This window comes from Notechis scutatus, chromosome 2, assembly GCF_049901735.1.
Source record: "Notechis scutatus isolate UNSWTSFEM ecotype Mainland chromosome 2, rNotScu1.2, whole genome shotgun sequence".
Taxonomy (NCBI): domain Eukaryota; kingdom Metazoa; phylum Chordata; class Lepidosauria; order Squamata; family Elapidae; genus Notechis; species Notechis scutatus.
This window is the reverse complement of record NC_142010.1, coordinates 177,780,790-177,804,274: the sequence shown is the minus strand read 5'-3', so window position 1 is coordinate 177,804,274 and position 23,485 is coordinate 177,780,790. Positions and strand designations below refer to the sequence as shown.

Here is a 23,485-nt window from a genome sequence, read left to right as displayed (position 1 = left end):
CTGCCTCCAGCCGTGCAAGATTTTTGCAGTTTTCTTTAGCAAGATTTATTAAGAGACGGGGTACAAGAATTTGAGCAATTGAACTATTTCCACTTAGAACCAATTATTTATCCCTAATATATTATGGTGGAGTAGAGGATCCACCATCTTCGTCAAAATAATAAGCGCCATGTCTTTTGTTATATACAAGAACAATACATGCACGGTGTCAAAAAAATGGAGCTTGCATTGCATGGGTGTAATGCTGCTGTAATTTTCCTCTCTTTTGCCTCTTCCTGCATGGATGTCTTTGGAATGGAAATTTTTTTAAAGGTTTTTTTTTTCCCCTATCAGCTTTTTTGTGATCCAGAGAGGAAGTTGTTTTTTTCACTGATAGCAGAGAAGTTTGCAGTTGGGTATTTACATTACAGCTTGTTTCCAGTGGCGCAAGGATGCTTCAGGACTAAAATCAAACTTATTTTAGAGATCCATCATTGGATTATCCCTCCCACTAAAGTTGTGGGAAAGAGACAGTTCCCGGCTACTGAGCCTGTGGGGATAATAGGAATTGAAGCCCCAAAACATCTGGAGGGTAGCAAGTTACCGATCTATTCTTTTCTGTGACACCACAATATTTCTTTTTAACTTTCTTCCCAGACGTCTTCTTCCCCCTCCTCTTCTCTTTTCTCTAATCGAATTGACTCGAGACTATGACAAATAGCTCTAAAAGGGTTTTTCATCCTCAAGTAACCTCCCATCCGCTTTAGCCAAGCCTTTTGTCTCAAACCATCTGCTGAGAGTGATTATTTTGCTTGTAAAAAAAAAAAAAAAAAAAGAAGGAACAAGGAACTAACTGGGCGAGAGAGCATTGACCGATAGTAACCCCAGAAGCTTCATGCTTGAGCCGAAGACGAGAAAATGGTGGGGTTTTTTTCCTTCTTATTCGCCTCATAATCTTCTACCGGATTGGTGTCTGCCAAATTGGGTCTGACTAAGACAGGAATAATTTGGAATGGCACAAAAAGAGAGAGGATAGCCCCCCCCTTTTTTTTAGGTTGTGGAATTTCTGCTTTCTTTCCACTCCTCCTATTGTACAGAGACCCATTCCTCCTCTGCAGGTTTTGGGATTCTCATTCCAGGCTTCCTGACACTTTTGAGCATTTTATATATTTATAAACCCTTTGAGCAGATTATTATTTTTTTTTAAAAAAAGCCAGCTAGTCTTCCTGAAGATCCGACATGTTTTTTCCACCTCTGTGACCCAATGCACACTGCTAAGGTATCTTCTCCAGTGTGGTGCTCTTCAAAAATGCCAGGATGGCAATTCTTAACATTCCTACCGGCATAATTATGGATTTTCCATAGTGAAAACAGCAAAGCAAAACGGAACACAAATGAAACCATTCAAAGAGGACCTGGTGGTTTTTCAAGGGCGGGCTTAATCCTTTTCAGATATACAGATCTTCTCGTACATTCAAGGAAAGGAAAACCTATATACTTTCTTCATTATCTGTAATTCTGAAAGTGTTTTAATTATTTTTCCGCTAGATGTCATTCCCCAAAAGTAACTTGTAACCAGCCTAAGTGGTTAAAAAATTGGGAAAGAGGTTTATAAAACCCATAAATTACACTCTGATTCTTTTGAATTTTATACCTATCATGCCCTAATTAACTTTCTAAAAACAATTATCAGGTAGGCAATTACAAAAGGTTTTAAGACCCCTTCAGCTGAATTGGCAGCTTAAATAAAACCACAGTACTGAGTTAGAGATTAGACTGTCTTCCTTAGTCAGAGACACAGTTAGAAGGAGACATAATAGAGTGATTCAGGCCAGAGGCAATGGAAGAACCTTGCTTGTAGAGAGGGGAAGAAAACTTTTTCCACAGAGCTTTCTGAATCCATCCCAAAAGTTAAGTGGTGCAAGCCAATCTTTAATGTAAGTCAGGACTATGCCTATTTTTCTTTTCTCTGCTTTTTAGCATTACATGTAATCCTGGATTTACAACCGCAAATGGAATTAAAATTTCCATCACTAACTAATGCGGTTAGCACAACCTCATCACTTAGCGAAGGCAATTCCTGCCTTTATTAACTGAATCCCACAGTTGTTAGTTGAGGCAACTTTCTGACGGCTCCCCACAACCAAAGTTAGTGAGTACACGAGTACACTGGCAGGACCAGGCTAGCAGGCTGGTAACTGTCTACTGCCAGGTGGGGTAGGGAGTGAGGGTGGGGGGGAAGGGGTGCAGGTGTGGCGGTAGACTTAGCAGAGATGCACAGGTCGAGAAGGATGCATGAAAGGTGCTGCTCAGGTCAGGGATGTGGGGATGCAGTGTGGATTGAGGAGAGTGCATGGGAGTGTATGAATAGCCAGTGTAGAATGATCATATAGTGGCTGGACAAATGTGTGGGTGGAAGAAACTCAACCCAATGATTTGCCAGCTTCCCCATTCACTTTCTGGAAAAGCCAGCAGGAACATGTGATTGTGGGCTATTTCTCAACTAGTCAACTAGTCATAGTTGAGCGCAGATTGCTAAATGCCCCGATCACGATCATGTCACCATGGGGGCCATTCCAAGGACCTGGCATAACCACCATCCATTCAGTACTGTTATAACTTCAATTGCTGAACAAATTGTCATAAATCAAAGACTACCTGTACAGTGTATTTGATATCTCCTCGTGTTGAACTGGCTGCACTACATGAGAACGGTTAGCGGTACTTGATATGGATAGATAGAAACAAAAAAATCTCTTTCCTTTCTGAATACATTACAGAAGCATTTTCCACTCATCACCCAAACCATTGAGCTAATATAATATTGATTTTCTTCCCTATATTTTTCCTTATGTTCCTTGCCAGAGATGATAGATTCCAGGATTATTAAAGATGAGTGCATGGCTATTAACCTAGTGAACTATACTAATGTAGACCTCTTTTTAAAATGACTTTGACGTCATTTAAAAATTCATTGTTTTATTTTGTCATGGATTTTACTTCATAATTGCCCGGCAGGTGTCAAAGTTCAGGATTTTCTGGTTGTCAATGAGACGTTCTCTGAATTTCTCCACCACAAGGCTTCCCTATCACAGTCTGATATCGATGAAATCCTGAATGCTGAGGTCAATCTCCATCAGGTAAGAAATATCCATCTGTATGTTCTGTATGTTCCAATATCACATGCAACCCACCCAATTATGGGGAATTAAGTACCGTATATACTCGAGTATAAACCGAGTTTTTCAGCCCATTTTTTGTGCTGAAAAAATCCCCTAGGCTTATACTCGAGTCAGATTCCCTCTGAAAAAAATGGTGTGGAGTCGCTGCCGCCGGAGCGGCCCCAGTCCCGCCGCCTCGGAAGGGAAAGGCAAAGCGCTTTTGTCTTTCCCTTCCCGGCTGGGGCTGTTGGGAGTCGCTGCGCCGGCGCGCCCTGTCCGCCGCCTCGGGAAGGGAAAGGCAAAGCGCTTTTGCCTTTCCCTTCCCGGCTGGGGCTGTTGGGAGTCGCTGCCGCCTGCCTTTCCCTTCCCGGCTGGGGCTGTTGGGAGTCGCTGCTGCCGGAGCGGCCCCAGTCCCGCGTCGCCTCGGGAAGGAAAGGCCATGGCTGGAAGGCCGCCGCTGGAGCGAAGCTGCGCGCAGCCGCTGCGCTGTCCGCGGACACAGTGGCGCGGAAGAGGGGGCGGAGCTCCCCCGCTCCTCCCGACAGGAGCTCCGCGTGGCGCCATGGGCAGTCTGGCGCCGATCGTGCGCGCGCGCTCAGCCAGCGGCGCTTAACCCTTCCGAGGCGCGGACGGGCGGGCAGCGTCCAGCGCGGAAGGAAGGCAAAAGCCTTGCCTTCCCTTCCCGCGCGTGAGATAGTGAGTCGTTCCCAAATTAATTATTTTTATTTTGAATTTACCAGTAGCCTGCATTTCCCACCTCGCTTATACGAGTCAATAAGTTTTCCCAGTTTTTGTGTAAAATTAGGTGCCTGCATATTGCGACTTATACTGGTATATACGGTAACAATCTCTGCAGCATCCAAGGTTGGGTAAGAATAGAGTAGAGTAGAGTAGAGTAGAATAGAATAGAATAGAATAGAATAGAATAGAATAGAATAGAATAGAATAGATTAATAACTTTATTGTCACTTTGAATGTACACTAATCGGCATACATTAAAGTGAAATTTCGTTGTATGCAGCTCTCAAAAGGTCAGCACTCCTATATACACTACATAATATAAATAAATGCAGATATGCATATAGACACATATATGACACAGAGAAACAACACAGTCTAGTTTGGATGTATACCTGTACATGGCGAGAAAAATGTAAGGCAGGTATGATATAATTTTAGTATTTTGAACTGTGATGAAGAAGCAGAAAAGCTGATTTCCCAATGGCGTAACATCTGGGCAATATTTCTAGATCATCACATCTGGCTACCAGTTTAGCGTGGAAGACTTGTGCAACTTAACCAAGCTGCCAGAACTGGTTGCAATCAACAATGGCAGCCGTGCCTTAGTTTGCTCTATGCCGAAAGAACAACTTGCTTCTCTAGAAAGAGCGTTTCAGAATAATATGGACTTCATAAAGCCACTTATGGTAAGTATGATGTTTTCAATATTGCTGGAGGTACAATCTCTCTCTCTTTTTTTTAACACTGCAAGGATATGGGGAAATGGCACATCTAAGTCCCATAAAATGCATTTCTTCATTGCTTCTTGTCTCATAGGTTTGGTTGCTTGATGTCCTTTGTTTTGTGATTCTGCTGCTCTGCAATCTAACCTGGCCAAGTCCAACTTTTTTGTTTAACTACTCGGTGATCTGTTTTTCTTTCTCCTCTCAGGCTTCTCCCTCCAGCTTTTTCTTCTGGTTCTTCCTTGCAGGAACCATATTTTCCCCAAGTTCCAAGCCCTTTTCTGCAAGCTTCTAGATGGCATCACTTTATGATGCAGTTTTCTCAGCCTCCTGACTGATCAGTGATGAGTCACCTGGTCTTTCACCTATCCTTTTCTAAGCTTTCCTATCTTTTTGGTTGCCTTTGTGGCTCAGGTAGTTTAGTCCAGGGGGGGGGGGTGGGTGGGGGGGGGGGGGGGGGGGGGGGGGGTGTGTGTTTGGGGGTGTTGGGGGGGGGGTGTTTTGGGGGGGGGGGGGGGGGTTTTTTTTGGGGGGGGTGTTTTTTTGTGGGTTTTGTTGGTTTGGGTTTTGTGGGTGGGGGGGTTGGGGTGGGGGGTGGGGGGGGTGGTGGGGGGGGGGGGGGGGGGGGGGGGGGGGGGGGGGGGGGGGAAAGGGTGGGGGGGTTGTGCACCCAGAGAGCCTGGACTTTATATTGCCCTTGGCTATCATGTTGATTTGGGTGCGTGTGTTCAGTGGTTAGGGCACCAGGCTAGAAACTGGGATTCTAATGCTACCTTAGACACAAGGCCAGCTGGGCTAATCTGGGCCCTAGGAAGAAAGAAATGGCAAACCACTTCCTAAATATTGCCAAGAAACTCAGAAACTTTTCCAGGCAGCTGGCAGAAATCAACACTGACTTGAAGGCACATAAAAAGGGCAGTCTTTGAATCTTCTCATTGGCGGTTAGCCCTGAAGAATGCTATGTCTCATTGAAGACTTCATGGTTGAACAAGCTTGGCTAAAGAAGGTCCATGGGTCCAGTCACTGTTCGCCAACTTCATCTGTCTGTTGCAGCAAGACTGTTCAGCCAGTCATAAAGTCTTCATAAACATCACTGTACCCAAGTTCTGCTTCTAATACAATGTAAAGTTGAGGCTCAGTTCAGAGCATCATTTTTTTTGTCTATTATCAAAGCTCCTACTGTTTCTCCACCATCAAAGCTTCATCAGTTACTTTCAATCAGTGCCATCATTCTAGAAATATATGATCCAAAAGCTTCAGAAATGAGAAATGGCTTAATATCCAGTTATCTTGATCAACGTCCTAGGGCAGAGGTCTCCAAACTTGGCAACTTTAAGACTTGTGGACTTCAACTCCCAGAATTCCTCAACCAGCATAGCTGGCTGAGGAATTCTGGGAGTTGAAGTCCACAAGTCTTAAAGTTGCCAAGTTTGGGGATCCCGTCCTAGGGATTAAGATCCATAGACAATAAAGGCACTCAATTTAATCTGGAATTTTGTCTTTTGTTTTGTTGGAATAAGAGAATTAAAAAAGACATGCCCTCTGTCTCTAATCCATCTGTCCCCAGCGTGATGCTCTTCAGATGTGTTAGATAACAGCACAACTGGTGGGCCCCTGGTTGGAAAAAGCTGTTTTGCTATAAAAGGGAAAGAAGGAAGAGAGATATTTAAACCAGGGGGAACAATTTTATAGAGTCAACTTTATGGTCTTCTGTCGGCATTTGAGGATCCTTTTTCATTAGAAGTGTTTCATGAAACACAATTTGAATAAGGCATGGTAGAAAGTTCTTTGTGTCATTTCCTAACCTTGCATTGTCAACATAGTACACAGGCCATCTTGGGAGTAAGGATATAGAAGCTCTGTTAATTCTACATCATTTTCCTTGTTCTTACACTGTGTTAGTATGCTTATTCATTTTCTGCTTTTCAGATGATGCTACTTCCCAAAATGTCTTCAGATAATTAAAATTAATCATGTATTATTGGCACGTAACAGCCATAGATTGGCCCAAAAAGCCACAGCTGTCTTTTTGATGGAGTTTTCCTCATTGAAACTTCAATAAGTATGGCTTAGTGGTTTGACTCAGAAAAACACTGGAGTGGTATTTCAGTTCCCAATCTTAGTCATTCTAAATTCCATTTGCTGCTTCCGCCCTTCCGTCTATGATGTTGTCTCTCATAAAATGGTGGTTTCACCTTTTGTTGGAAAACAGACGCCAGTTATGACTTGGGGAAGGGGCAGTTGCTGATCTGTGATGTAAAGCTCTTTTAAAAAATTGTACACCATTGTTCATTTGTCCCTTCGTATTTAGACATGGCTCATTTTAATGCAAATATCAAGTTACAGGGGATATAAAGTCTGCCACCTCTAAATAATTTCTGTATTATTCTGTCTACCATATGTGTTAGCAACTATTGAGTATAAAGAATCATAGCTGATTAGAAATGTTTCTGGAAACTAGATGAAGCAAATAGATTTGAGTCTTTATTATGTCTGGGAACAGGAAAGATAGGACCACTATCAGATCTAAGTTATCCTGTTGGTTAGTGTGAGGTAATTATCCATAGCTATAGTCATGTCATATGAGATGTCCAGAGATATAAATATGAGGATGATAGGAAGCACACAAAGAAGCAGCAGCAGCCCAATGAGGTTCCAATGTTATCCTTTTTGAGAAATAGACATTGGTTCAGATTTGGATTTGTTTTTCCCTAACTGGGCCTGTTGATTCAATACATCCTGTTAAGCCTGGATTCCCCAACTGGTGTTAAGGAAAACAAACTAAACAGAACGTGCAGTGAAGTCAGATAGGAAGACAGGTAAATGTGTGAGATAAGTTTTCTAGTTAACACGCAGTAAAAATACAGATACGCTTGTGCTATCAAAAATATAGTTTATTCCATTTAAGAATTATAGCATAGTCATAATAAACGGTCCATTAGTCATATATCAATTTCAGTCAAGTCTTGTCGGAGATATTCTATTTGCAAAGTCTGTGTTGAATAGCCAATGTCAGTTCACTTACAATAAATCAGTCAAGTTGAGTAAAATCAACACTCCTTTTTCTCTCCCCGTTCCAGCAAGAACGCAGTCATCAATCCATCCAGTAATTAGGGATCAGTAAGCCAGAGAGAGCTAGCTGCAATTGCCTCGCTTCTTATATGATGCTTTTACAACCACACCCTTAATTACATTCTTGCAGTTAAAGTTACACACACTTTAACCAACAAACCATGATACCATATTTATTATTTTTACCCAAACCAGTTAGGGTAAACAATGTTATCCCTAACACATCCATATTCATTTTTCTTTAAATGTAATGGTCTAACTGATCCCTTCTCCTTCTAGTTTGCAGTAACTTTCAGTTAATTGTAACCTTCCATTTGTTCTTCCAGAAAGGGATCCCCTTCAATTCAACCATGGAGAATGTTAAGGAAACTTTGGAGATGCTGATGCAGAGCCTGGGGAATGTTCTTAAAGAGGTAGGGTTACTGATCACTGTATAACTCTTTCTTATTTATTTATTTTATTTATTTATTTTTGTCAATTGCTTACAAGATAATAGGTAAAAGTAAAAACATAGTTATGAATACATGGATACATATAAGAAAAATAAAAATATATATAAAAGAAACAATAGGACAGAGACGGTAGGCACGTTGGTGCGCTTATGCATGCCCCCTACAGACCTCTTAGGAAAGGGGTGAGGTCAATAGTAGACAGTCTAAGGTTAAAGTTTTTGGGATTTGGGGAAGAAACCACAGTATTCCAGACACTGACTACTCTGTTGCTGGAGTCATATTTCCTACAATCAAGTTTGCTGCGATTTACCTTGAATTTGTATCTATTGCTTGCTCGTGTATTGTTATGGTTGAAGCTGAAGTATTCATTGACAGGTAGGACATTGCAATGTATGATTTTATATACTATACTTAGATCGGACTGAAGGTGGCATAGTTCTAGGTTTTCTAGGTCTAGAATTTCGAGTCTGGTGGCATAAGGTATTCTGCAACGAGTAGAGGAGTGGAGAACTCTTCTTGTGAAATATTTCTGGACTTTCTCAACTGTGTTAATATCAGATATGTAATGTGGGTTCCAGACTGATGAGCTGTATTCGAGTATTGGTCTAGCAAATGTTTTGTATGCTCTAGTTATTAGTGTAATATTACCAGAGAAAAAGCTACGTAAGATTAGAGTAACAACTCTTAACGCCTTTTTGGCTATGTAGTTACAGTGGGCTCTAGCACTTAGGTCATTAGAGATGAGTATTCCAAGATCCTTGACAGAGTTTGGATCATCAACAAGGTCTTGACTACTCAGCCTGTATTTTATTTTCGGATATTTTTTTTGCCAATATGTAGGACAGAGCATTTATTTGTTGAGATTTGAAGTTGCCATTTGTTTGACCATTCTGATACATAGTCAAGGTCTTTTTGGAGGGTAGCAGTATTGTCTGTGGTGTTGAATAGCTTTACATCATCAGCGAAGAGAACGCAGTTGCTCTTGATATGATCGCAGAGGTCATTTATGTAGAGTATGAAAAGAGTTGGTCCTAGAACACTGCCTTGGGGGACACCACTGTTGACAGGTACAGAATTTGATAGGACGCTCCCAATTTTGACCGTTTGTTGTCTGTTTGACAGGAATGCTTCTATCCAGTTATGCAGGTGTCCAGAGATACCGTAAGATTTTAATTTTAGGAGTAGTTTGTCGTGTACCATTGAATCAAAGGCTTTACATTTTTTAAAGCAGCTTGATCCCGGGTTACATCTCTTCGTACAGACACAAATTCAAATTCATATTCATTTTATATACCATTTCATATCTTATTACCATTCTACATTTTCTATATAGCTTTCAAAAATGATGTTTTATGTTTTTATGTTTTATGTTTTGCTTGTTTATGTTTGTTTTTAAAAATCAATTAAAAATTTAAAAAAAAAAGGCTTTACAGAAGTCTATGTAGATTGCGTCTATTGCTTTGCCTTGATCAAGTTGTGTAGTCCATATGTTTTTGCAGTGTAAGAGTTGCAGATTACATGATAGTTTTTTCCTGAAACCAAATTGTTTATGAGAGAGTAGGTTGTTTGTTTCTAAGTGGAGGATGATGGATTGGTTAATAATTGATTCCATGACTTTACAGGTGACGCAGCATAAAGAGATTGGTCTATAATTTTCAACTAGGCTGGGGTCTCCCTTTTTGAATGTGGGGATGATCGTGGCTTGTGACCATAGTTTTGGCAAGGAGCTGGTCCTGAAATATTTTTCAAGGATTATGCTTAGAGGTTTGGCTATGGCAGTGGGTAGCTTTTTTAAGACGTAGGCACATATTCCGTCCGGTCCAATAGATAGAGATGGTTTTAGATTGTGCAGTGCTTTTTCAACAATGTCTTCTGTAAAATCGATACGTATTAGATCATTGTAGTTGTCTGTGGTTCGACTAGGAAATGCTGGGCATAATCCATTGCTGTTTACAAATACTGAGCCAAAGAATGTGTTAAAGATGTTGGCTTTAATGGTGTCGTCGTTGCAGTCTTTACCATTAGGTCCTTTCAGGGGTGGGATGGACCTTGAGTCTTTTAATTTGTTGTTTATAAAATTGTAGAAAGCGCGGGTGGAATTGGTGCATAGAAGGGTTTCTTTTTGTTTAATGTGATAATTGGTGCATTCAGTTTTTATCTGGTGGCATAAATTTTTTTATAGGCTTTTGAAGTTGGCAACGTGACCAGATTTGTTTTTCCACCAAAGTGATTTCTTTTTGGATTGAAGCTTCCTTATTGTTTTGGGTAATTTGTTTTTTCTGTTTCAAGTCATGATATCAGTCGAGATAGCCAACTTGAGTTGTGATCTTGGGCATGTGGGTGTTCATGGAATAGCAAGGGTGGGGGATAAATGACAAATTTTCTTTGTGATGGAAATTATACCCCTTATGTGCAGTGTTGCCGTGCAAATACTTAAGAACTGAACTTGTTTGTGACCTTGCAATGCATGCTTTGTCAGGCTGGCTAAGGAGGATGCCTCTATTTGCGTACCTTATATAGCCCTTAGATGCATTCACCCGTCAAGAACCATGTGGATGAGCTGTTGGGCTCTCATTTGCCATTCTCTTACTATTTTGTGGCATGCTAAGAGCAGGATCTTGGACATTTTTCATTTACTTTTAGCAAGCCTGAGTTTCTTGAAGCACCTAAGCTGGGGTTAATACAACCAGTAATCACTTTATTCATTTAACATATCTGTTTCAAATTTTGCTTAGTTCCAATAATGAAAGAAACTACAATTCTTAGTCCAACGTGTTATCAGCTTGACTTCATAAGAAGTGGGCAAAGAAAAGGAAGTGAACAGACCTAATTTTAGCTACAACTGGACTGTATCAGAATAACCACAGAATAACCACAGTTTATTCTTAAATATACAAACAATTATATTCCCTCTGTGCAAAAGCTTTTGCTGGGATAAACGTTAATAGCATATAAGGATATGATAGATTATAATCCAAAGCATTGGAAGTCCTAATCATCATCTTCATCATCATCAACATCATCATCATCATCATCCTAGTGTAAAGTTGCCACCTCCTTTCGTTTGTATGCCAAGGACCAGGCAGAAATTACCCATGTGATCTAGCCAATGTGGCCAAGCCAAACTGGGAAGTCAATACAGGGTATTTTTTTTCTTTCTATTTTCCCCCCTGTCTTTGCCAAGTGGAGCATTCTGGGAACATGAATATCAGGAATTCACTACAATAATTAATTGGGATGAACTACTTAGGCAGTTTTTTGGGGGCAGTTTGGGGAGGGAGTTGTATTAAGTCCAATAATGCGATATATTTATTAGACTATTTCAAGTTTATAAAAATAACTTTGGTTGAGCTAAGATAGGCGTTGCTTCAAATGGCTTTTCGATATTTTTCCTTTGACCAAAGTAGCTGGATCTTGGCGGGTAACCCTGAATATGAGGCATGTATTATGTGCAAGGGGGAGCAAAAATGAAATCTGAGACTGGAAATCATGTGAAATGTGGATTGAAGGGTTAAGTTAATTGTGTGATAATCTACACTATCTCTATTTGTAAGCCTGAATCCTGCATTCCTTTTTTTTCCTTTCCTTTTCTTTTTTGTATGAACTGACATTATGCAGTACTTGGTTTTTTTTCTTCCTTTCTGAGCAAATAAACACTCCGTTCTGGCTAATCTGTGTAAAGCATTAAGACTTTTGAGTGTTAAAAATGCTTTTGCCTACTTTTGCAACTTCCCTGCTTTAAGCAAAACATGAAGGAAAAAAAAGTTCTACCCAAGTACTGTATTCCCATTTTTCCTTCCGGCTCCACAGCTTTGGAATGTTAAAACTCTGAACTACAGTAACCTCTGAGCTGAGCTGAGCTGTCTGAGGTTACTTCAGGTTTTTGTTTTTTTAAGCACATTGCTTCAGTGGAGGACTGGCGTCCTGTGTGTGTGTGTGTGTGTGTGCATGTGCACATTTGTCCCATCATCACAATTTCCATGCTAGTTATTTCTCATTGGAGGAAATGTTTCTTGAATCCTAGAACCTTCATCAACCCTTTTTAGCCGGAAAATGGAAATTACAGTAACAGAAGAATCTGTGTGAAATCAGGATGAAGTACAGTCGACAGAATTGCCTTAAAAGTTTGCCTGAGGGTTACTGATCACTATATAACTCTTTCTTATTTATTTTATTTATTTATTTATTTTTGTCAGTTGCTTACAAGATAATAGGTATAAGTAAAAACATAGTTATGAATACATGGATACATATAAGAAAAATAAAAAAAAGAAAAGAAAATGAAAGAAACAATAGGACAGGGATAGTAGGCACGTTGGTGTGCTTATGCACGCCCCCTACAGACCTCTTAGGAAAGTCTAAGGTTAAAGTTTTCGGGGTTTGGGGAAGAAACCACAGAGTCAGGTAGAGTATTCCAGACATTGACCACTCTGTTGCTGAAGTCGTATTTCCTGCAATCAAGTTTGGTGCGATTAACCTTGAGTTTGTATCTGTTGTTTGCTCTTGTGTTGTTATGGTTGAAGCTGAAGTATTCATTGACAGGTAGGACATTGCAATGTATGATTTTATATAGTATACCTAGATCGGACCGAAGGCAGCGTAGTTCTAGGTTTTCTAGGTCTAGAATTTCGAGTCTGGTGGCATAAGGTATTCTGCAACGAGTAGAGGAGTGGAGAACTCTTCTTGTGAAATATTTCTGGACTTTCTCAACTGTGTTAATATCAGATATGTAATGTGGGTTCCAGACTGATGAGTTGTATTCGAGTATTGGTCTAGCAAATGTTTTGTATGCTCTACTTATTAGTGTAATATTACCAGAGAAAAAGCTACGTAGGATTAGGTTAACAATTCTTAACGCCTTTTTGGCTATGTAGTTACAGTGGACTCTAGCACTTAGGTCATTAGAGATGAGTACTCCAAGATCCTTGACCGAGTTTGGATCATCAACAAGGTCTTGACTACTCAGCCTCTATTTTATTTTCTAATTTTTTTTGCCAATATATAGGACAGAGCATTTATTTGTTGAGATTTGAAGTTGCCATTTGTTTGACCATTCTGATACATAGTCAAGGTCTTTTTGGAGGGTAGCAGTATTGCCTGTGGTGTTGAATAGCTTTACATCATCAGTGAAGAGAACGCAGTTGCTCTTGATATGATCACAGAGGTCATTTATGTAGAGTATGAAAAGAGTTGGTCCTAGAACACTGCCTTGAGGGACACCACTGTTGACAGGTACAGAATTTGATAGGACGCTCCCAATTTTGACCGTTTGTTGTCTGTTTGACAGGAATGCTTCTATCCAGTTATGCCGGTGTCCAGAGATACCGTAAGATACTGTATGTTGAGACAAAAGTCAATCATGTTGTGGTCACTGTTGGAAAAGCGTTCTTTAATTTGTATTCCGTAAATTGAATTCAAACTATTGCAGAAGATGAGATCGAGGCAGTTGTTAAATCTAGTGTTGTTGGTTACTAGTTGTTCTAGTCCCAGATTTGTTACTGCATTGTAGAAGGTTGCATGTGTGGGTTCAGTTGTGCATTTGTTAAGGGTCCAGTTAATATGAGGTAGATTGAAGTCACCAAGAAAGATAAAAGCGTCTGGGCAGGATGCTGCCCATATTATTGCATCATCAGTCCATTGATGTAGTTTATGTATTTTATTTTCTTCTGGTCTTTTTCTTCTTCTTTTCTTTTAGTCATACAATCTTCTCTTTGCTGATGTGGATGTAAATTAGGTCTGGCTGAGGGATGTGATTTCTCCTTGGCAGTTGTTCCAAGGAGCAAACAGCATTTTTTCTGTTTCTATTTAAGTTCAAAACAAAGGCCCCTTTCGGGTGGTGTTGTGCTGTGGAAGAGCAGCATGAGGCTTGCTTTTCATTGCCTGACTTCCTGTATATCTGTGACAAATACATTACAGGAATGAATTATATAGTCTCTTTTATTTCCTTACAAGCAAGGGAGACATCATGTTTGTTAGGCTGCCTTTTTCTATGAAGGTGGGAATATCCTGGCCTATTTCAGTACATGCAAATTTTAAACCCAGCCATTTGCAGCTGTTGAGAAATGATTTGAAGGAGCAATGTCAATCAGTTTCTGTGGAATGGGGCTAAGCTGTTTACAACTGTGGATTGAGGCCAGGTGTTTAAAACCCAGACGATCAGAATTTGAAGGAAAGAAACCTAGCTCTAAATTCTTACTCTGGGAACTATCTGGTTTTTTCCCCCCATATTAAAAGCAAGGATTAAAAGCAGTGAATGATTCCCAATTATAACTCCCAGCACTGGCAACAAGCATGGCTAGTGGATTGCAAGAGTTGTGTAGTGCGATATGAGAGTATTTGCAGGTAGTCCTCGACTTACAACAGTAATAGAGCCTGCCCATTATGCTCATCTGTCATGACAGTTGTTAAGCAAGGCATCCATGTGATTACCATGCTGAACAACCACAATCCCTGCTCTAGACCACAATCCCTGCCCTCTCTCTCTCTTTCTCTCTCTCTCTCTCTCCCTCCCTCCCTCTCTCTCTCTCTCTCTCTCTCTCATCCACAAGTATATATGGTAATATTTTTTTAAAGTACCCCTATATACTTGAGTATATGTGCATCCATGGCTAAGCTGACCCACAAATTTTTAATCAAAATACCACAAAAAATGAGGGTTGCCTTATTCATGGATGGTACATTTTACATGGCATTTTATTTATTTTTAAAAAGGGTCAGCTTATGTATCACAACACTGATTGCCCCAATTGGATCAGAACTTATGCATGGTCATGATTATTATGTTATTGACTTGAATGGTTGTATTAGGTGTCTGTACTTTGAAGGAATTTCTGTTTCTTTCAGTAAGATATAAAACAAAGATTCAATTAGTGCACATTCTATGGTGAATCAACGATAGAATGTACACTAGTCCTTAACTTATAACAATTCATTTAGTGACTGTTCAAAATTTCAGCGGCACTTAAAAATGTGACTTAGGACTGTTTTTCACAGTTGCAGTGTCATACGATCACCTTTTATGACCTGACAAGCAAAGTCAATTGGGAAGCCAGATTTGCCAAACATCCAAATTATCCAATGATTCGCTTAAACAACTGTGGCAAGAAAGGTCATAAAATGGGGCAAAACTCACTTAACAAATGTCTCATTTAACAATAAACATTTTGGACTCAACTTTAAGTCGAGGACTACCTCTTTTGCAACCACAATAAACTTGATAACAAAAAAAGTGGCTTTTAAAATTAGTTAATTGGTTGAAATCAGGATTGGCGTAGTATTTTGTTGGAAAAGGTTTAATGAATAAATAGTGATTAGCATCGTTTTTGAGTAATAATATATTTCTCAGCTGAGATTGTAAAAGTTAGCTTAACTTAAGCTTCTCTCAAGAAATACTGAGCAGAAATGGATCTGGGCAGTATTTGAACAGAAAGACTTTGGACGTCTCCAGTCTAATCAGCTAAACTGGGAAAAACACCAATGGCAAACTTTTTTTTATAGCTCCAACTCTGTAAAACAATGGAATGGGTTTTCAAATTTTTTGAAAAGAATAACATCATTGACAGATCATATCTTCCTTTCCTTGTGTGTCGTGCATTGCAGTTCGTGAGCATGAGAAGTTGGAGTGACATGAGACAAGAGGTGCTGTTCCTGACCAATATGAATTCCACAAGTTCTTCTGCTGATATCTACCAGTCGGTGTCTCGGATTGTTTGTGGCCACCCTGAGGGAGGGGGACTGCAGATCAAGTCCTTGAACTGGTACGAAGACAATAATTACAAAGCATTCTTTGGAAGCAACAGCTCTGACGATGATGCCGTGAATTTCTATGACAACTACACTAGTAAGTAATAGGAATCCAGGAACCGCTTGCACATGTTTTCTGTCTGACAAATCATTAAGAAGCCCATCTCTTGCCATCTCAAAACACGCAGAAGCTAGAGGAGAAAGAAAGGGTGGATAATTTTGTATTCACCTGGGCAGGGGTGGGCTGCTGGGGGTTCGCAGGGGTTCGGGAGATCCTCTGACTAAGATTCTGCACAGTTCAGGGAACCCCCAAATCCCACTCTTGGCTGACCCCACTCACCCTGCCCCAACCCAAAGCAGAGAACTCTTTGCTAAATTTTTTGAAGCCTACCCCTGAACCTGGGTGTGCTCTCCAAGCTGGGAATGTTCTGGGCATGGGATTTATCACCCACCATTGTTTTTCTTTTTTGTTTTTAAAGCACCTTTCTGCAATAACTTAATGAAGAAACTGGAATCCAACCCACTTTCCAGGATTATCTGGAGGGCCCTGAAGCCTTTGCTGGTTGGAAAAGTCCTGTATAGCCCTGATACGCCAGCAACAAGGACAATTATGTCAGAGGTAAGAACCTTAACCTTCACTCTTGTCCACCCAGCAAAGGGCCATGTTGGTATTTCTGCTGTTGGATGTTCTCAGCTGAAGTCCCAGAGGAATGGAAAAGTCAGAGATAGGCCAGGCCTAGGGATTAAAAAAAAAAAAAAAAGGGAATCAGGTTTTGTGGTCGTATACCAGTTTGGAATCTCAGGCTGTAACTTTGGCTTGAATGTTGAGACTTTATCTTGAATTTGGTTTGAATGTTGAGACTTTGTCTTGAAATGGGGTGTTTATGTGCGCATAAGGGAAAGAATTGGAAAAGGCTCCCAGGCTGTACAGGTAGTCCTTGACAAACTACCACAATTGAGCCCCAAATTTTCTGTTGCTAAGCGAGGCAAGTGCCCCATTTTATGACCTCTCTTGCCACAGTTGTTAAGTGAATCCCTGCAGTTGATAAGTTAGTGACACGGGTTGTTAAGTGAAGCCGGCTACCCCGTTGATTTTGTTTGCCCAAAGGTCCCAAAAGGGGAATCACAGGCTCTTGGGACACAGCAACGGTCATAAGTATGAACCAGTTGCCAAGCAGCTGAATTTTGATCACGTGACCAAGGGGATGCCGCAGTGGTCGTAAGTGTGAAAAGTCACTTCTTTCAGTGCCATTGCAACTTTGAACGGTCACTAAATGAACTGCTGTACATCGAAGACCACCTGTATCAGAACGATTGAAATTATACAAGCTTTATTAATTGTGGTATTGGGACCCGGTGGCTCAGTGGCTAAGACACTGAGCCTGTCGATCAGACAGGTCGGCAGTTTGGTGGTTCGAATCCCTAGCGCCACGTAATGGAGTGAGCTCCCGTTACTTGTCCCAGCTTCTGCCAACCTAGCAGTTCATAAACATGTAAAAATGCAAGTAGAAAAACAGGGACCACTTTGGTGGGGAGGTAACAGCGGTCCATGCGCCTTTGGCGTTTAGTCATACCAGCCACATGACCACGGAGACGTCTTTGGACAGTGCTGGCTCTTTGGCTTTGTAACGGAGATGAGCACCGCCCCCTAGAGCCAGAAACGACTAGCACGTATGTGCGAAGGGAAACTTTACCTTTATTAATTGTGGCAGAAGCAATCATTTCCTTTCAAATCTTTCTTTCTAAGCTGCTGAAGGTATTCATGGAAAGAAGATTCTTCTTTGGAGCACCTCTTAATAGCAACCTTCTTTTGTTCACTCAGGATTTAGCGTCATTCTGATGAGGATTGTTGGGAGAAAGCACAGCTCCCAGCCAACAGCTTGGAGAGAAACTGTGCCATCGGTGATTGCTGTAACAGAAGTTAGAAAATAGGAACACCGCAGTTCATTGCTGTAAATTATTATAATTTACTTACAGGATAACGATCTCTCCAGCTTCCTACATTTGGGGAAGATATTTTTTTTTTGCTTCGCTCTAAGTAGGATGCTGGAGAGCTGCCAGTCAGAGCAGGCCAAACTGCTCTTGATTTAGCAATAGCCCAACAGCATATTGTGGAGGCCTTAATAGAACCTCTTTGTTCCAGAAGTACACGTAGCTCCCACCTTATTCTAGCTCGGTAAACAAGTTTCAATCTGTTTTAGTTCAAATGTATGTTGACCTCAGCTTATTGACTGAGGATCTGGGTCTCCGATTTTGGTTCTGTTTTCCACATTAATTTAGATCATTTTTACTATTATTATTTTCCCCCTTTGTGGGAAATGCTGTTCAGAGTCCCTCTGAGTAAGCTACTGTAAAATAAATAAACAAAAGAATTGCCCAGCACTGCATATGCTTCTGCATTCCAGACCAGTTGTAACTTCCAGGCAGTCTTCAAGGAAAACCCCATGTAGAGTTCATAGGTTAATTGAGATCTTTCAATCTACGCATGATGTTTTGGCCACTTTATTTTTAGTTGTTGCGAGATCGTACACAATGGACTGGTCTGCATTGTCCCTTTCAAAGTCTTGGTGGCCAAAGTCCAGACTAAATTCTATACCCGGGTATTCTTTTCATCAAATTTGATGTCTGTATACTGTCCTTCTAGCTTCTAGCTCACTTACTAAATTCCAAGTTCCATGAGCCACGGTGGCGCAGTGGTTAGAGTGCAGTATTGCAGGCTACTTCTGCTGCCTGCCTGCTGCCTGCAATTTGGCAGTTCGAATCCCACCAGGCTCAAGGTTGAGTCAGTCTTCCATCCTTCCGAGGTCGGTAAAATGAGGACCCATATTGTTGGGGATGGCAATAGGCTGACTCTACAAACCGCTTAGAGAGGGCTGCAAAGCATTGTGAAGCGGTATATAAATTTAAGTGCTATTGCTATAGCCTAAGAAGCTACGGTATCTTTTGCTTGATGCCTAGAAATCTATTACCCCTACTACCTGGAGTGATGGAGGCTGTTGCCCAACACAACTGGAATGTATTAGGACATTAATTTTGAAGCGTCTCCTTTTTCTTCCTCTCAGTAAAACATCAGTTCTTAGGGCAACAAAAACATTTGGAAGCCAATACCTTATATTCAGTGATTTTAAAACCCATTTTTGCTGTTGTTTCAGGTCAACAAGACATTCCAAGAACTAAGTGTCTTCCATGAACTTGGAGGCATGTGGGAAGAGACTAGACCCCAAATAAAGAAATTCATGGAAGAAAGCCAGGAGATGGATCTGATTCGGGTTAGTATGCCCTAAACTCCTTTTTCTCTCTCATAATAAATTTTACAAGAGGTTTGTTTATTTCAGTATCGTGGTCGACAATTTGGCCTTGAGTGTTTCTGCCCGTGTTGGAGTAGAGTAGCTGATTCTTTCTGCCAAACCTCCTTTGTCTGGTAGCTTTCTTGCCTGTGCAGTGTGAACTATCCTGGGATAGAGAAGGAAGGTGCAAAGCTACATAAACAGTGTCTCTCCCTGTTGTGTTGCCATGTGTTGAATGGGGTGATTTGTTGGACGTTAGACAGATTCTGACTGGTCCATAAATCAAGCTGTTCTGCATGAAGTACATCTGCCAAGGATGCGGCTGAGAAGTATGCAAAATGAGGGGTATTCAAGCTTCACTTTCTGCTATACAAATACATTTCACTAGGGAGCACTTACTCTGTTATTACTTCCCAAACCCTGTAAAGTGGGCAACAAGCCCAGGCCTCTCTTTTGCATTCCCCCAACTTCCCAACTAGAGCAGGACATTTAATTAGCTGCAGGGGATCGTAACAGTAAATAATCTGAAGTTTCATCCTTTGGATATTCCTAAAAGGCTTTCATTCCATTTCATTTTCATGAGCAATTCTGTCTAGTATTGGGAGACTCCATGCATTTTCATGGCCAGACTGCCAGACATTGTTTTGAGATCTTGGGTTCATATTTCTTCCTTATGTGAAGCTTTCTGGGAAAAGAGAGGGGGAAAAAATAACTCTTGGGTGTTTCTAAAAGGCATCTGTTTCACTGATTAAACTACCTTTCCCAAGGATCTAAGAGTTTACCCAAAACAGATGGACGATGTCATAGTTTTATTTACTTGTGACCCTGCTGGCTGAAAATGCTCCAATGCAGAGTCTTAACAGGCCTGGGAAGTGCCAAGTGGTCAAGCTTTTCCTGGCTGATGCTAGAACTAGAAACCTTGCAGGCAGAGAGTCAAGGACATAGCGTAAGATACAAATCCTATTTATAGTAAAGGGAAGGGTCAGTTTTTGTATTCCTTCTCCCACCCTGTGATGTAATGGGGTGAGAGCTTCATACATATGGGAGGAAAGAGCAGTTACCATCTGTGTACTGAATTTTAACTAAACAGTCTGGTCTTGAATCTAACCTTAACACTGGTTGAGTGAAGAAAAAGATTCACATAGACTGTAAAAAAAATAAAATGGTGAGAGGAATCCAGGCACGTGAGTAGAACAATGCGCTATTGGCAAAACATGGGCAGCATTTTCCAGGAAACCTCTCTCTGGCTGCCTCTTTCCAGAGAATTGGCAGTGTCACAAAAGTCAGTTGGGGAATTGCGATAGATGTTTAGGTTGCAGCATTCTCTTACACAACAAGATGTGGCTTTAGAGTTCACGGGGAACACAAACTGTACTGTAAAGGTATGGTTTGGACAAGATGCAGGCCAGCTTTTCTTTTCTTCTCACTGTCTATCGTCTGTTGTTTATATCTTCCTTCTGCTCCCTACCTCTGCTCAGCTTGACAGCGGAGATAAATGGGCATCAGCATATGTTGTGGCAACTCACACATTTAACTGGGGGAGGGAGATGAAGTCGTGTCTCCAAGGAGTCAGCTGTGGAGCCTGTAGTAAAACAAAATGCTTTAATCCAAGACTCCTGTTTTTTTTTAAAGGATGCACACTCATTAAGCACACAAATCATTTAACAAATGAAAACAGGGGAGCCATAAAACACCAGTGTATTATACAAGAAATCAAATAAGACCCAGAACAAAACCTAGAACAGAGGAAAAACCACCTAGTCACAGAAAGCTGCAATCTGATAACATAGAAAAGGAAAACACTCTTAAATCACAAAAACAGATACATATTTGAATGGGTGCCATGTAGCTGATGGGAAGGTTTTGACAGTGGGAAGAGGCTGTACTTGTAAATGGTATATTGTGATCCTGGGTCACAAAATGAACAAGTCCTGAAATACCAGTGTATTTTTGGATAGGCCATTGTTTAAGTCTCTCAATATCTTTTTGGGTCCTGAGCTTGTCTTCAGGAGTGTTGGCTATTCTTGCCAGTTTAGTGTCATTTGCAAATTTGATGAGTTCCCCTTCTATTCCCTCATCTAAGTCATACATGAAGATACTGAGCCTAGGATGGAAATTTGTGTTAGCCCACTGCTTACTTCCCTCCATGTAGATCAGGGGTCTCCAACCTTGGCAACTTTAAGACTTGTGGACTTCAACTCCCAGAGTTCCTCAGCCAGCAAAGCTGGCTGAGGAACTCTGGGAGTTGAAGTCCACAAGTCTTAAAGTTGCCAAGGTTGGAGACCCCTGATGTAGATGTAGTACTAGTGGTGATATGCTTCCAGTTCGGACTGGTTTGGCCGAACCGGTAGTAAAAAAAAGCCGAGGATCACCTGAGAGGAGGAAAAAAAATCCTCAGACAATCAGCTGAGAGGAAACAGAAGAGAAAAGCGCAGGATCGGCCCTCCCAACCGCCTCCTGCGCTTTTCTCTTCTTTATCCTCTCAGCCGATTGACGCTGCAGGCCTCAGCTGGTGTGGGGAAAGCTGCACGCCAGCGTTAGGCAACGCACGCCCACCAAGCCACGCCCAGCGAACCGGTGGTAAAACAATTGGAATCCCACCACTGTGTAGTACCATTAAGAACGGCTCATTGAGTACCATTTGTCAGCCAGTTACAAATTTATCTGGTAGTGGTGCTGTCTATCCCACATTTTTCTAGCTTATCAAGAACTGGTTGTGGTCTACTTTGTCGAATGCCTTACTGACGTTTATTATGTCCACAGCATTTCGCTAGTCTACTAATTTTGTCAAAGAATGAAATAAGATTGATTTGGCATGATCTGTTTTTAACAAGCCCATGCTGGCTTTTAGTTATAAAAAAAAACCTACTTGGAATACTTTTCTTTGTTTATTGTTCACTTTATTATTGCTGTTCTGTATTCTTCTTATCTTAGTGCAAAATCTGTACAGGTTTTATTCTGTTGAAAACTTAGGTTCTTGGTTCTGATTGCTGCCTGCTTCCCCTAACAGCCTCATAATTTCTGCATTATGTGACCTTGATTTTAGTTTCTAGTTTCAAGACTGGGACATAATTGTCAGTCTTTGGTTGACACTTCATGTTCTGGATCTAATTGTTCCCACAATTAGAAATTATCCAGGCAAAGTATGCAAAATCTGTACTGCTTTTCAGTATCTTTAGGGCAACCAGATCAATGTGACCAGCTTTGTGGGGTGTTGTCACAGCTGGAGTAAGTGTAACCAGTGGCAGAATTACATTTATCTTTATTTATTGGCAGCCATTCTTTTCTAGCAGTTGCTCTCACTGTTAGTTGTTTTTTTTGTGCTCCTTACCTTAAAAAATATAATAGGATAATTAACTATATGCAGTCCTGTGACCTTCCCAATTCACTTGCTTTTCACCTGCAATCCCTGCTAAACACCTGTGAAAAAGGATAATTTCACAAAGAAAGGAAGGGTAAAGTTGAGGAATCCAGAAGGGAAAAATAAAAAGGTCCCAACTGTTCATAGGCTTTTTTTGTTCACGTCAGGAGTCTTCTGCAAAGGCCATGTAATCAATTTGCCTTCTAATTCAACGTTCGAGTCGAATTAACTATGTGAACCCTAAATAAAAGCAGGAAAAGAAAAAAGAAACAGAAAGTGAAGCTGGATTTGCCCAAAACCAAAAGTGTGCAAAAATACAGGTAGTCCTCAACTTACAACTGGTTGCTTAGTAACCAGTTAAAGTGACAACAGACACCTCCCACCCCCAAGGCTACTTGTGACCTGGATTTGAAGTTCTGATGGACAACCCCCCCCCCCCGCAGTCATGTGATCACATTTGGATGTTCGGCAACCAGCCTGCATTTACAACCATCTGCAGCATCCCACGGTCATGCAATTTGTGACATTTTGGGGTTATTTATATGTTTCTGGCAAGAAGCCTGTTGCAGTCAAATTCACATAACAACCATGGCGTTTGCTTAACAATCCCCACAAAAAGGTTGTAAAATCGGGTGCAGTCACTTGCTGACACATTTAACAATCTGCATGATTTATGACCGTAATTCTGGGCTCAATTATGGTTGTAAATTGATGACTATATGGATAGTCTAAGAGGGAGATAGTAATGTAAGGTGGCCATGCAAAAGAGATTGCAGTTTGGGGTGTGGAAGGGAGGCTGCATCCCCATGAGGATAGCACATTTGATACCAAGCCACCTTAGACTTTATCCTGCCTGCATGGAATCACAATTTGACAGTTGTGGGTTTTTTTGCTGGCAGAAATTATCTTTGGCACTTGAAACCAGTCCTGGAAAAATTGAGTTGTAATTTTGTACCCTGGTACAGGA

At 41.0% G+C, this 23,485-nt stretch overlaps 1 protein-coding gene across 3 annotated transcripts in view; it reads left to right on the top strand.

Moving 5' to 3' along the window:
* The window catches only part of ABCA1 (ATP binding cassette subfamily A member 1), a 117,858-nt gene that overhangs the window by 49,890 nt on the left and 44,483 nt on the right, over positions 1 to 23,485 (top strand). For all 3 annotated transcript variants that reach the window (XM_087957500.1, XM_087957501.1, XM_087957504.1), the window contains exons 6-11: positions 2,998 to 3,119; positions 4,391 to 4,567; positions 8,002 to 8,088; positions 15,727 to 15,967; positions 16,350 to 16,489; positions 19,023 to 19,139. In XM_087957500.1, the coding sequence (XP_087813626.1) occupies positions 2,998 to 3,119; positions 4,391 to 4,567; positions 8,002 to 8,088; positions 15,727 to 15,967; positions 16,350 to 16,489; positions 19,023 to 19,139 (884 nt within the window). The remainder of the gene's footprint in view (positions 1 to 2,997; positions 3,120 to 4,390; positions 4,568 to 8,001; positions 8,089 to 15,726; positions 15,968 to 16,349; positions 16,490 to 19,022; positions 19,140 to 23,485) is intronic.